General features: G+C 49.0%; 2 protein-coding genes across 2 annotated transcripts; one reads left to right on the top strand and one right to left on the bottom strand.

Annotated features, from left to right (window-relative positions):
* Nucleotides 1-3,837: 3,837 nt before the first annotated feature.
* On the bottom strand, nt 3,838-6,347 carry AIRIM (AFG2 interacting ribosome maturation factor; the record flags this gene model as incomplete). Its single annotated transcript, XM_082329426.1, has 4 exons — nt 3,838-4,687; nt 5,638-5,756; nt 5,836-6,015; nt 6,091-6,347. The coding sequence occupies 4 exons, from the start codon at nt 6,345-6,347 to the stop codon at nt 4,620-4,622; spliced, it is 624 nt and encodes a 207-aa protein (XP_082185552.1). The 3' UTR covers nt 3,838-4,619.
* A 181-nt stretch (nt 6,348-6,528) lies between these two features.
* CDCA8 (cell division cycle associated 8) lies at nt 6,529-10,387 on the top strand (the record flags this gene model as incomplete). Its single annotated transcript, XM_082329341.1, has 10 exons — nt 6,529-6,610; nt 6,688-6,816; nt 7,114-7,154; nt 7,696-7,771; nt 8,118-8,257; nt 8,560-8,639; nt 8,969-9,067; nt 9,260-9,386; nt 9,843-9,929; nt 10,303-10,387. 10 exons carry the CDS (start codon nt 6,529-6,531, stop codon nt 10,345-10,347), a joined length of 906 nt encoding a protein of 301 aa, XP_082185467.1. The 3' UTR covers nt 10,348-10,387.
* Between the last annotated feature and the right edge of the window lie 2,373 nt (nt 10,388-12,760).

Here is a 12,760-nt window from a genome sequence, read left to right as displayed (position 1 = left end):
GCGGAAGCGTGGAGGGCAGAACAGGCGGCCCTGAGGGTCTGCTGGAATAGAAGGGGCTGGGGGTAGCAACAAGGGATAAACCACAGTGGCAAAGAGCTGGCCAAATAACTGCTTGTGCCCACCCTCGCAAGGGCAGACAACGGACCCTGCGCTGAGCACGTCCGCGCTGCAGGAAAGCACATCCCTGCTTCTCAGCCAGATGTGTCCCCGCTCAACGCACATCTATAGGAGCCCCCCTTGGAGCTCACCAACAACTCAACAGGGCAAATGCTGGGATGAAGTCAGGAGCACTAGAGAAACACCAAAGCGTAGACAGCTGAACGCGAGGAACAGAGCTACACATCCAATTAATGTAGATGGGAGAACGTTTGTTTTATTTCTGAGCGGGTAAGCACTCACGCGGCCTCTTGGGCCCTGCAAAATCACAAAGGAGTTCTGCTTCAGGCCAAGATGAAAGTCTCAAAAAATAAGCATGAAAACCACAGGGGCTTGTGAAACCCATGCTTGGTTTATTAAATGTCTCACAAAGCTTTTTATCACATATTTCTGCCTCCAACTCGCTTTACACTTAAATTCAGGTGCCAAATTCTTTGTATTTTTCCTAACTATGGACCCTTGTAGTAAATTCAGTTTTGAAATGTTTGAAATCCATGAGCTTATGCTGAAGCAAAGCTTTTGGGTTTCTTTTAAAAGTCTGGAGTTACCCACAGCGGGTCCTCGTTTCTGAAGCAGAACTGTGCAGAGACACCGCTGCATCAGAAGCTAAATTTCACCCTACGTGGAAAAACAAACTAACCCGATAGAAGTCAGATGCTCTCTATAAATGTTCGTGGGTATTCAAATTTAGTAACTGATTTTAGTTTATGCTTTCCCTGTAAGTGAAGAATAACTATTTTCAAATTAAGTTAGCAGGAGGTAAAGCTGAAAATCAAAGCATGAGCTTTGTGTTTCCTGAAAATTTTACTTTAACAAGGTAGCTCCAGCTGCTAACTTTGTTTTATTGCATTCCTGAAAGACAGATCTCCGTGCAAGAATACTTCAAGAGCTCTGCTCCAATAATAAAGGCGCTCAGATTTATTTTTATGGTGAGGTATATTTTACCAGTTAGTCTCAGAGCCCTTGATACTGCCCTTACCCACTGGCCTCACTCAGGTACCGCACAGGCCGGAGCCCCCGTCCCCACATTCGCCTTCCCCAGGCGGCTGGAGGGGACCCCGCTGCCTGCCAGGGGGGTGCTGCTGCGTTTGCATTCGCCTCCCTCCCACCCCAGTACTCAGACAGACGCTGAAATCCTTCATGATGACAGCAGGCATGGCTTGCTAACGGTGGGCCACGTCACAGCTCAATCTTGGAAAGCTCAGGCACAAACGGAGAGCGAGCCAGGGACCTTCAGGATGAGGGAGAGACGTGGGGAGGAAGAGCGGTGCCTGCCGCAGACAGCCTGCCCTGGCTCCCGGGAGCCGCAGGCTGGCACGGCACCACCCAAGGATAGCCCTGCCGCCGGAGCACAGGTATCTAGCAGCCGCGCAGGCTCCCAGGCATGGGAAGAGGAGGAGTGGCCTTCTCACTCAAGTGCTCTTAAATTAAATGCTTAAAGACTGAATGCCCACCCTGGCTGGCTTCACGGTGGGAACCTTCGAACCCACCGGGATTCCCCGGCGAACGCCGGCTGAAGGAAGTCTCACACACACACACAAGGAACCATATTCTTGTTAGCAACTGGGGACCTTGGCAGCTGTCCTGAGCTGTAACATCCAGATCTTGAAAAGGAACAAACCCACAGTTGTATCCAATTAGAGCACTCTGATGCGGAGATTCAGTCGTGCCCTTCCAGAACGCTGCAGACAAATGCAACTGATGACATGGCCCATCAGCCAGAGACAGTACGGAGTAATTAATCACACCAAAACTTCAAGGAGCACCTCCTTTCCCCCATTTCAGTCGGAGTCGGAGTCAGGTCATGGCCACTTGTATTTCAGAAAGCTCTCTCAGCACTTTTAGCAGGGCTGTTGTTAACTCAAAGACAGACAGCAGAGGGCCAAACGTCTGGGAGAAGCAGAAGGGCCACCACCGAACTGTTCTGAAGACCTTCCAAAATTTAAATCCATTTGTTCTTTATGCAGCTGTACTAAAGACAGGCTGCCAGAGAAGAGGGGTGTTGAAGGGCTGTCTAGTGTGTGCACATGTAAACACAATTCTGCATCTACAAACACCATGATTTATTGTTTTATGATGATGATACCTCAGGGACCCCAGGATTCACGCTACAGTCTTCATGCCCTTCAAGCCATGTGTAATGACCACAAGGCCATACAGCTGCTCTCCCTCATCCCCCGTCCCCAAATCAGAGCCGTGCAGGTCACTCGTGGCAGTGACAGCCATCAGCACTGACGGAGGCGCGTGCACGCTTGCCATTAGCCGCGTAGCTCGGCAGCACAGTCCCAACACAGGCAACACGTCTGCGCTTTGGCCACAGGTTCAAAACCGTATCAGAAAGGAACAGGAGATGGATGAAATAATACTGCAATTACCTTTGCGCTTTGCTGAACAACATTCAGCCTCTGTTTGTCAGGTGGATTTCAGACTGGCGGCCTCTGCAGACACCAGCACGCAGCTGTCAGCGATAGCTAGGAGGGCACCTGCATAAATCTGCTGTGATCTGTGTCAGCCCACAGCACGCACTCGCCCTTTCCTTAAAATCAGAAGTCAGCGATGTCCGTAGGGAAGATGCACGGGTTGAACACGAGCAGCAGGCAATGGCTAATAAAGTTGACCTATGCTGCTTCACTAACCAGAACCTAAACACAGGAGGTGAATTTCTAGAGTTGGGAGGAGTTTGCGGCTGGAATCAAAGCTCTGGAGAAGGAAACTAGATGAAATTGCTCGCTCTGCTGTGGATGGCAAAATAAATGCCTTATACTGAACTGATGCTGTGATGCAACCCCCGGCATCAGCAGCACACTGACAAAATGAGTCAGTGACAGGTCATGGTGAGACAGAGCCACTCGAGAAGGAGGGGAAGTGCTTTGCATGCAGAAGTGTCTGCATCGAGACTGCTGTACAGCCATTTGCTACATAAACTGCGTTCTTGGCTGATCTGCCAAACCAGTATCTTCACTGCATCATCTGCTTTATCTTAAGCTGAAGCAGCAGGAGGAGGACTCCATCCCCCATTTCCCTGGGAAGGAGACAGCCAAGCGAAACGCTCAGAACAGTCGCACTGTGGCTCACAGCACGCAGCTACGCCGCGCTCTCGCACAGGGTCTGCGGCGATGTGCAGCGCAGAGGGCACTTGTCCAGCCACGAGAGCCCCTCGCAGCCGGCTGGAGGACAGGATCAGCGCCAGCGAGCACGCCAGGGTCCTGCAGTGACACAGAGCACGCAGCACAAGAGGAACTACCTTCAGCAGTGGAGGAATACCGCCAAGCCCAGTGAGCACCCCACCGGCCCCCAGACCCGCTGCCCGTACGTGTCGGGAGCAGAACCCGCCTCGCTTCCCCGTGTAACGCCCTTCCCTCGGCAAATGCTGATTTCATCAGCCATGACGCCTGGCAGCCATACCAACGCCAAGAGGGTGACGTTATTTTTCTTTGCAAATTAAAACTGCACATAAAGCACCATCCCGCGAAGGCCTGCCAGGCGAGGGGGAGCACTGGCGGCCCCAGCCCTGCACAGCCAGCAGTCTCCCAGGGCCCCCCAACGCCGCTCTCGCAGGTCGAGCAGTGCCCTCAGGTGGTCAAATGGACTCCCCGGGTTTGAGCCCTGCTTCGCCATAAACACAGGGAGCACGAGCACAATCTGTCCAAGTTCAGGTCTTTATTTGGCCTTCTCCGGGAAGCTACCGTTCTTATCAAATACATTCTTTAGAGACAGGCATCCCACCGCTTTCCGGGACCGTTACAGAGGATCGGTGTCATGGCCAACAAAAGATGTCCCTAGAACCGTCAGCAGCTGCTGCTGCAACAGAGCACGAAGTTTTAAGACTGTGACTTAAATATGCCCTAGCAGAGGTATCAGAGCAGCACACTCTAACGCGCTTGAAAACTGCCTGTGTCAGAACTCAGGTGTCCGTGCACCTCCCCAATTACCTTTTCAAGTCAAATTTGCTCTTTCCTCATCAATGTACAGGCGGGATGAAAGCAAACATATTGCTCAGAGGCACGAGGTGCAAACTGGTTTTAAGCCCTGATTTATATCTTTATTTATTTGTAAGGACGGTACCTAAACACCTTTCTTACATGGCATCAGCCTGCTGGTCCTTATGTTACGCTCGCTTATTTGCGGCGCACCTCGACATTTCTTTGTAAGCTAGTAAGTCCCGAATTTTTTTCGGTATACAAAATATCCATGGCAGGCAGAAGAAAGGACGACTTCCGTAGCTGAAGATGACTCCCTTCCATCTTCATGGCTTGTTCAGCTCAGCCTCTTCTTCAGACACCAAGTCCATTTCCACTTGAAAATGAAACAGTCCAAGCATTTCCTGCTGAGGCCAAGTACCCAACTCATTCAGCTTCCAAAAAGCACCGGTAAAGCTTCCTCAATTCACCATCTTTGCAGTCATCTCAGAACATGCCAGGCTCTCGTAGAAGCTGGTCAACATCAGTCCCTCCTGCTCTCTGTCAGGAGCCTGGTGAGCAGCACAGCTCTCGCTGGTTGTCCACAAACAGAGAGATCTTAAGAAGCGCATCTGAGTTGGAAGGAAAAAAACCAACCCCATTAGCTTAATGCATTTTATCTGTATTCTGTGCCCACAAAAATTTAACTTGTTTCTAAAAGCAATAAAGAAAAACATAAGTAAAGCTAACTTAGTAGACCAAGTGAAAAGGATCACTAAGCCCCTCGCTACACTGCGAGGGAGGATGTTGCTTCCAGCTGCGCCCAGGGTGCGATGGCGAGTATTTACGACTGAGGTCGTTCACGAGATCTCAGAGCAGGTCACAAAGAACAAGTGCAAACTGAGCAAGGTCACCCACTGCTACCGAGACCAACACAGCAAGCAACACTGCGCCAATGTGCTGTCTCCAGGGCTGAGACATCAGCACGGAGCTCAACGAAAGGTGATCGTCCCCCTGTGCTGGGCACTGGTGAGGCCGCCCCTCGAATGCTGTGCTCAGCGCTGGGCCCCGCACCCCAAGGCGGCCATGGAGGGGCTGGAGCGTGGCCAGAGCGGGGCAGCGAGGCTGGGGCAGGGGCTGGAGCACAAGGCTGGGGAGGAGCGGCTGGGGGAGCTGGGGGGGCTCAGCCTGGAGAAGAGGAGGCTGAGGGGAGCCCTCATCGCTCTCTGCAACGGCCTGAAAGGAGGCTGGAGCCGGGGGGGTCGGTCTCTGCTCCCCAGGAACAAGCGATGGGACGAGAGGGAACGGCCTCAAGCTGCGCCAGGGCAGGGCTGGGTTGGGTATTGGGAAAAACTTCTTCCCCCAAAGGGCTGCCAGGCCCTGGCCCAGGCTGCCCAGGGCAGGGGCTGAGTCCCCATCCCTGGAGGTGTTTAAAAGCCGGGGAGATGTGGTGCTGAGGGCCATGGGTTAGTGGGGGCCTTGGCAGTGCTGGGTTAGCGGTTGGACTCGATGATCCTAAAGGCCTTTTCCAACCTAAATGATTCTGTGAAACACCCTGTGGGGCTGCTGTATGCAGAACTACCTTGAACAACGTCTTCCTTGTAGCGCTCCAAAATCCTCTCCCAAGACTGTGGGAGGGCTTCCATGTCTGCCAGGCTGTCGCAGCTGATGCTGAGGAAAAGCAGCTTGCTCTCCAGGTACCTTCACGCCCGCTAAGGATGACAAGGAGAAAAAAAGCACCCGCCAGCGCTGCCCGCAGAGCCCCACCGCGGAAGGATACAGATGCCGGTAGTAGCGCTCCACGTCCTGCAGCCCCTCCAGCGCGTCAGCCAGCGAGGGGCAGCGCGGCCCTCGCCGCAGGGCCGCCGCCAGGCCCAGCTCCGCCGCCCGCTCCTCGTACAGCCGCAGCACGGCGGCCACGCCGGCCCCCACGGCGTCCCGCACGGCCCGCAGCTCCGCCCTGCACGGCAAAGCGGGGAGCGCTCAGCCGCGGCCCAGCGGCCCCCGCCCGGCCCCGCCGCCGCCGTCGCCTCACCGCCGGCTGCCGAGCTGCTCCAGCAGCGCCTCGGCCGCGCCGCGCTGCTTCCGCCACAGCCGCTCCCGCAGGCCGCCGAAGGCGCCCAAGGGCGAGGCGCCCCACGCCAGCCGCTGCGCCGCCCGTATCTGCGCCGCCAGCCCGGCCAGCGAGGCCAGCAGCGGCTCCCAGGCGGCCAGCGCCGCCCGCCAGGCCGCGTCCCGCCGCGCCGCCGCCGCCGCCCACTCCCGCAGCGCCGCCGCCACCGCCGCCGCCATAGCGACCCGCCGACCCGGAAGCGCTCCGCCGGCGCGCCGCGTCAGTGCGTCATTGCGCCGCGCCGCGCCCTGATTGGTCGATCGGTGGCGGCGGTTGGGTTTGAACGCGCGGCGGGCGGCGGCGCTCCCGGCCCCGAGCCCCGGTAACCGGACCCCGGCCCCGAGCCCCGGCCCCGCCGCCATGGCTCCCGCGCGAAAGAAGGCTGGCGCCAGCGCGCGCGGCAGGAAGCTGGCGGCATTCCTGAAGGATTTCGACCGTGAGGGTAGGCTGCGGCCGCGGGCGGGCGGGCGGCGGGGAGCGGGCCCCGGGGCCGTGACTGAGCCGTCTGCGTCCCCGCAGTGAGGAGCCGGGTCGAGCAGCTGCGGACCAACGGGCAGCGCCTGGTCAAGGAGGCGGAGAACCTGTACAACATCGAGATCCTGCGGCTGCCGGTGGCGCTCCGCGAGATGAACTGGCTCGACTACCTCGGTACGGGGCGGGACAGGGACCGGGACCGGGAGCGGGAGCGGGCTGGCGGGGGCGCGTTTTCCCCCAGATAACAAAAACAAAGGAGCAGCCGGGATCTTCTCTGTCCGGAATCCGCCGCGCAGGCGGCCGCGGGCTGTTGGGAAGCGCCGCTCTCTTTGTCCGAGGCTGCTCGCTGCCAGGAAAACTGGTTTGTGCTGGTTTTTTGCACCCTAGTGGTGACGTATTAGAGTATGTCTATGTATGCTGTACAGGCTGTCTTAAATATATATTGATTTTCAAAAAATATTTTCTTTTTAGCTAAAGGAGGAAGCAAAAAGGCATTGGAAGAAGCAGCAACGGTAGGTTTCTAGCATAAATATCAAACTTCCCTGACGGCATTGCGTACCTCTAGGAAATGAAGGGTTTCCTGAGTCTGTAGGAGCGTCGCGATGGCAGAGGTTACATAAATACCGTCACAAATACTGCTTTAAGACTTAGTAAGAGTCCAATATCCAATTGTTGCTGTTGTATCTAATATAGGATTTGCGTGCTCATACTGTTCCTTGTCAGTCTTCCCTTACCTGCTTGATTTCACCCCCAGATCCCTGAGAGCACACGTGCTTTTCAGTACATTAAAGCATTTCTGAATTGGTTGAGCAGCAGGGCGTAGGTGAAGCATACTTGCAGCTGCCAAATAAGGCGTGTTGGTCCTGAATGGCATGCGGACCTCACGTGTTGTGTCACCTCTAGAATAAGGTGAAAGGTCCCAGTTTGAGCACAGCAGAACACATGGAGGTATTATTGCTATAAAATAATTAAGGATTTTCTCTACAACTGGGATTTCTCAGAACTATATGCTACGGATAATCCTAATGGTGTCATGACTGTTTTTAATTTTAGGCAGACTTGGAAATAACAGAAATAAACAAGTTAACAGCAGAAGTTATCCAGACTCCTTTAAAAATCATCAAGAAAGGTCAGTTCGTTTTAAGCATTGCGATGAGTTCAGCAAGGTGAAAGCATGTCATGGTTTACATACTGTGAATAATAATTCAGTTTGTTCTTACATCCCTCAGTATATTTAAAGACAAGAAAATAATCCTGGTTTTATCCCTACTTTCTGCAGTGGCTCTACTTAATTTTATTAAAACACTTAATTCAAAACAGTGCTCTGTTAACTATTTGGATTACATTGGGATTTGGATTTCAGAAGCAAATTGTTGCCAAAAATGCTTGTGGTTGTTTACTGTTTACCACCACTGCTAACTAATAATGTGAAGTTATTATTTATTTTCAACTTAGATAACGCTTTCTCTTTCTAGTGGAAAAATCTAAGCAGGATATTGAAGCTATTGAAGAAGAAGCAGAACCTCCTTTGCTTCCTCTAGCAAAGAAAGCAAAACATGATAGCCAATGTCTTCCCGAGCTAGAAGCTGAAAATGTTAATCCAAGAACTGGAAAGGTAAATAGCTATTCTCTGTGATGACTTTATTCCCAGGATATAAACTACTTACTGAGGTGATGCCTATGATAATAGAGCTGTCTGGGATACTTTGAGGGGGACTTCAAAACAGGTATCGCTTCCTGAAATGTCTAGTGATAGGAGAGGGTCACAGAAGCTTGTATGGTGTTCGTTTCTGGACTCTTGTGCGATGAAAAGGGGCCTGTTGAGCCAAACATTTTGTACGGGAGCATTTGTTGATTGTGGGCTCAGCTGTCACAGGAGAGTGAAGTAACTGATTTGGTGAGTAATGTGTGTTTCAGGTGAAGGCATCCACTAAAAAAGTGCCAGTGTCCAGGAGCAGGAGACCTCCTTCAGCAAGAGTGAAGCGCATGAGTAAGAGGTAATAGGGGATATCTTTTTTACTGGGTTTCAGAAAGGGCGTATAATGCTAATACAGCTCTTACATGGAATGGAGCGTGGTTTAGTAGGCTGGTTGAGGTAGTTGTGCCATGCTATAGGAAAAAATCTGTGATCTGACAGTGAATGAAAGATGGGCCGCTTCCTCTCCTGTGATGGCTGGCTATCCCTGGCTTTGGGGTTTACTTTTCATTAGTAAGAACCTCTGGTTTTTTGTGGTGATAACCTCATTCAAGTCTTTGATAAGGTAGTGCTTGTACATTTGTTAAAAGTATTCTTATGGCCAGATGTTTGTTTATTTCCCTTTAACAGATCAAGCAAAACCAACTTTATCACTCCAGCTAATGGCAGAACTGTTGATCTCTGTGCCCGGGGAGGTACCTCCATGGTCACACCCAAATTTGATTCCAGGTTTGTATTCCATTAAATTTATCTGTTAATCTCTCATATAGGGGAGCGCCTTGCCGTTTGCTTTATGTATGTATCTGTCATTTATTTGCAACATAATCCTTAGTGGCTCTTTGAACCTGAAATGAAAGACTTTTAGTCAAAGTGCTTTGAGCAATTGCAGTGAAATTACTTACCTATAACTTTTTGTTTCAGAATTTTCAAGACACCAGGTTTGCGCACGCCTGCCATAAATGAACGTGTTTACACCATCTCTGCCAATGGCAGCCCCCTTGCTGACAGCAACGATATCTTCATTACGGTCCCTGTTGGAGGAGGGGAGGTAAATCAGAAACTTTAATCTGTAAAATCTGTGCTGAAGGGATAGTTTGTAACTTCTTGGGGGCCTTACCAGTTTCAAGTCATCCACTCTTGTCTCTTCAGTTGTGCCACTGCAGTTTATCAGGAGATTGAGCTAGCGTAAAAAGAACATGGAAAGATTTTTAGTCAGAAGTGGGAGCTGTTCAAGCTGGTCAAAGCAGAATGTAGAATGACGTTTTGCTGTGCCTTTAAGTAACATTTAAAGTAACTTCTGCTGGCAGTAATGTGTTAATGCACTGCAAGGAAGGTATGAGATGAGCTTCTGGTCAAGCTGCATGTTGTTCTCTGCCTGTATGTGGTCTCCTAGTATGCTTGGATTTTATTTACTTTTATTTTGTAATCTTTTTTTTTTTTTTCCTGCTTCTGGCTACTACAGCTGACCAAACAGCAAACCTAAGATTTGGGGTTTTTTTCACAGAGCATTCGTTTAACAGCAAGTGATTTAACCAAGAAGAATCTTCTTCATCTGAATCCGGAGGCCCAAGGAATTGTGAAGAAGCTATCAGTAAGTCTATGTATTTTTGTCAGCCACGACCTGAAGTTGTAAGGCAGTGTTGTCACTCTGTCATTAGTCACTGGACTGTGGAGCTGTAATAGAAACTCCTTGTTTTTTCCCCGCCTTGTCTTGTATTTGGCTCATGTCACTGGTCAAGAAGCAGCATGAACTGAGAAGGGGGAAGGAGGGGAAGTAGTTTTACATCACATCTAGCTTAATACAAACTGTGGGTAAACCATGCACTTCTTGAAAAAGAACTATTGTCAATGTTTTGAAAAACTGAATCGAAACTGAAAGTGTCTTCTACTTCAGGCAGAAGTTGTAAGTGGTTGTGGGATATAAGCGTCTCTCAGAGTACTGATGAATTTCTCTTTCTTTCTAGGTACGTCTCGCACAAGCTTGCAGTGGTGCAAAAACGCATAGATGAAACTCAACGCATGTTGACATCCCTCTGTAAATACAGGATGTTACATTTAGGACTGCTACCTTTTGTTCTTGTTCTAATTTGTGTCTTCCTTCCATTAACTTACAGAATGGAAGTTAAGAACTATTTTTTCTACCTATAATATGTAATGGGATTAGAATAGATTGCATTTTTTTTATTCAGGAAAAAAAACCTTTATTTTCTGTTTCCTTTAAGGTTGAGGTCAAGATACAGTTATCTTGGCCTTGCAGACCAGCAAGCTGGGTAAGAAAGGCTATTCTGGTATCTTGCAGAAGACGTAAGCAGTGGACACAAGTGACTGGAGTTCGTACCTGTCTGGGCAAGGAAAGCAACAGATCAGACTTGTTGCACTTCCTTCCGGGCACGTCCTTTCTCTGCAAATGTGCTTAAAAGGTGATGACTATCTCAGGATGGTACCTGAGATACCTAAAGGCAAGTTACTGGTGCCTGGGACTAAACGCAAAGCTTCTCGTAGTTCGTGATGCTGCCATGAATAGCAATCCTTTTGTTCTTATAGCAGCCATTGTATTTGTAACTGGCTTTGAGGATTTTATAGTGAGCTTATGCATTTTATTGTTTTTAAAGAAATAAAAGATCACAGGTAGTTTAACTTCACCGAATCAATTAGCTAGACCGCTGCTTAACTAGATTACCGAGGCTAACTGTAGAGCTACTGGACTATCTCTAATACGAGAGAACTTTGCTTTTCCTACACCCCCTTCAAAGTCTTTAGGAGAAGCAGTACTCCTGGAACTGAGTATAGACAGGAGAGAAGAAAGCTTGGACTGGTCAAAACACTGTATTGCCCTTTCTTCTCATCTAAATTGAGTTGATTCAGTGCATTTCTTTGACAAAGAGCCATATCCAATAAATGCTGTTTGAACAGAACAACATAACTTCCTCAGTCATTAATGGGGTTTTTTTCCCCCGTTGCTTGTAGAAAATACAGAGAAGTCTTGCTCCACTTCAAATTCAGGAAAATTCAACTTTAAATGTAGCCTCTTAGGAAAGGGTTAACATATTTATATTTTAAAATGTAAGCAGGAGCACTCATCTGGCTTAACACTTCCTTGCAAAATGAAGCAGGGAAGAAGTCTTGTATTTGCTTTCCTACAACCACCGTGTTATTTTTCAACAGCGTGGAAAAGCAGAGCTCTCCATGAAGCACTAACCCTCCGTGGGAAGATGGCATAAAGTCTTAAAGTGTAAAAGACCCCTCTCACTCAAAACCCAGGGTTTCCTTTTTATTGTGAATCTTTGTAGCTGGTACAGGATGGGAGAGGACACTTCTCTCGTCTGTTGAACTAAGAGATGGAATCCCTTAAAAGGGTGGTTAGCTTCGATTCCTGAAGCGTTATTCTGTATGGATCATACAAAGTCAAATATGTGAAATGGCATCTGCAAGAGACAACCTGATAATCCTTCCTCTGTTTCAGCAGGGAAGCTAACATGAGAACATTTTAATTGGCATGTTAAGAGAGCATTCAGAGTAAAGAACTTTGCTTCTGTAACTTTGGTCTTAAGTTTTTTTTTCTAAAAATAAGCCTGTTTGTTTGTTAGCTGGCGCACTGTCCTTTCCAAAGATACCTTTTTGTCCTTGCTTTAAGCCTCTCTGAAAGAGCTATAAAGAAGGATGTTGAGACTTTGGGAATTTTTATAGGTTTGGAAAAGTTCTGCTTTTGGCAAAAGCCAAGCCTACAGCGTGAAGGAAGACTGGGAAAAGTTGCTATCAGAGGTAACTTATGCTTTGGCGTAAATGTTTGATGCAGCCTGTGGTATGGGAGAAAGTTTGTAGAACAGCATTCATACATTAATTTACTTTAAAAAGCAAGCATGTCACTGTAAGGCAAACCTCAAGTATATACCATATATTTGGAAATCACCATTTAAGAGGTTTTGGCAGCTTCTAAGTCCTAACTGCAGGTGGCAATATTGTAAACTACTAAGCTACAAGTACACTTGCTTTGCTGTCATTGAATTCTGTTAACATATTAATTAAAAAAAAACCAAACAAACACTTAGGCTGTAAATAAAACTGTAACACACTTGCTCGGATACAGATGTGTAAGTCTAGATTCTGCTTTAAACATGTCTTTACTGGGGGAAAAAAAAAAGAAATAAAATGCTTAGCTAGCCCAGAGAATTCTTCTGTTAATACTGTCTGCTTTTAACAGCTCTGGGTACAATCTTGAAGGCCCTGCGTTGACATGCTTGTTACGCTATCAGCCGTTTCGGTCTCCTGTTTAATGCTGAGGTATGGTATTGTTACGTAGTAAATCCAGGAATTAGTGGTTTTGCTAGTACTAGGCAGAAGTACTGTTCCTCTGGATTAATGAGTCTTGAGTGGTACGGAGACGCAGACAGGACTCGTCTGCTTCCACAGACTTTTCCAACA

This window comes from Platalea leucorodia (genome assembly GCF_965183815.1).
Source record: "Platalea leucorodia genome assembly, chromosome: 18".
Classification (NCBI taxonomy): domain Eukaryota; kingdom Metazoa; phylum Chordata; class Aves; order Pelecaniformes; family Threskiornithidae; genus Platalea; species Platalea leucorodia.
Note: the sequence above shows the minus strand (reverse complement) of the source record. Positions and strands in the feature narration are given on the sequence as shown.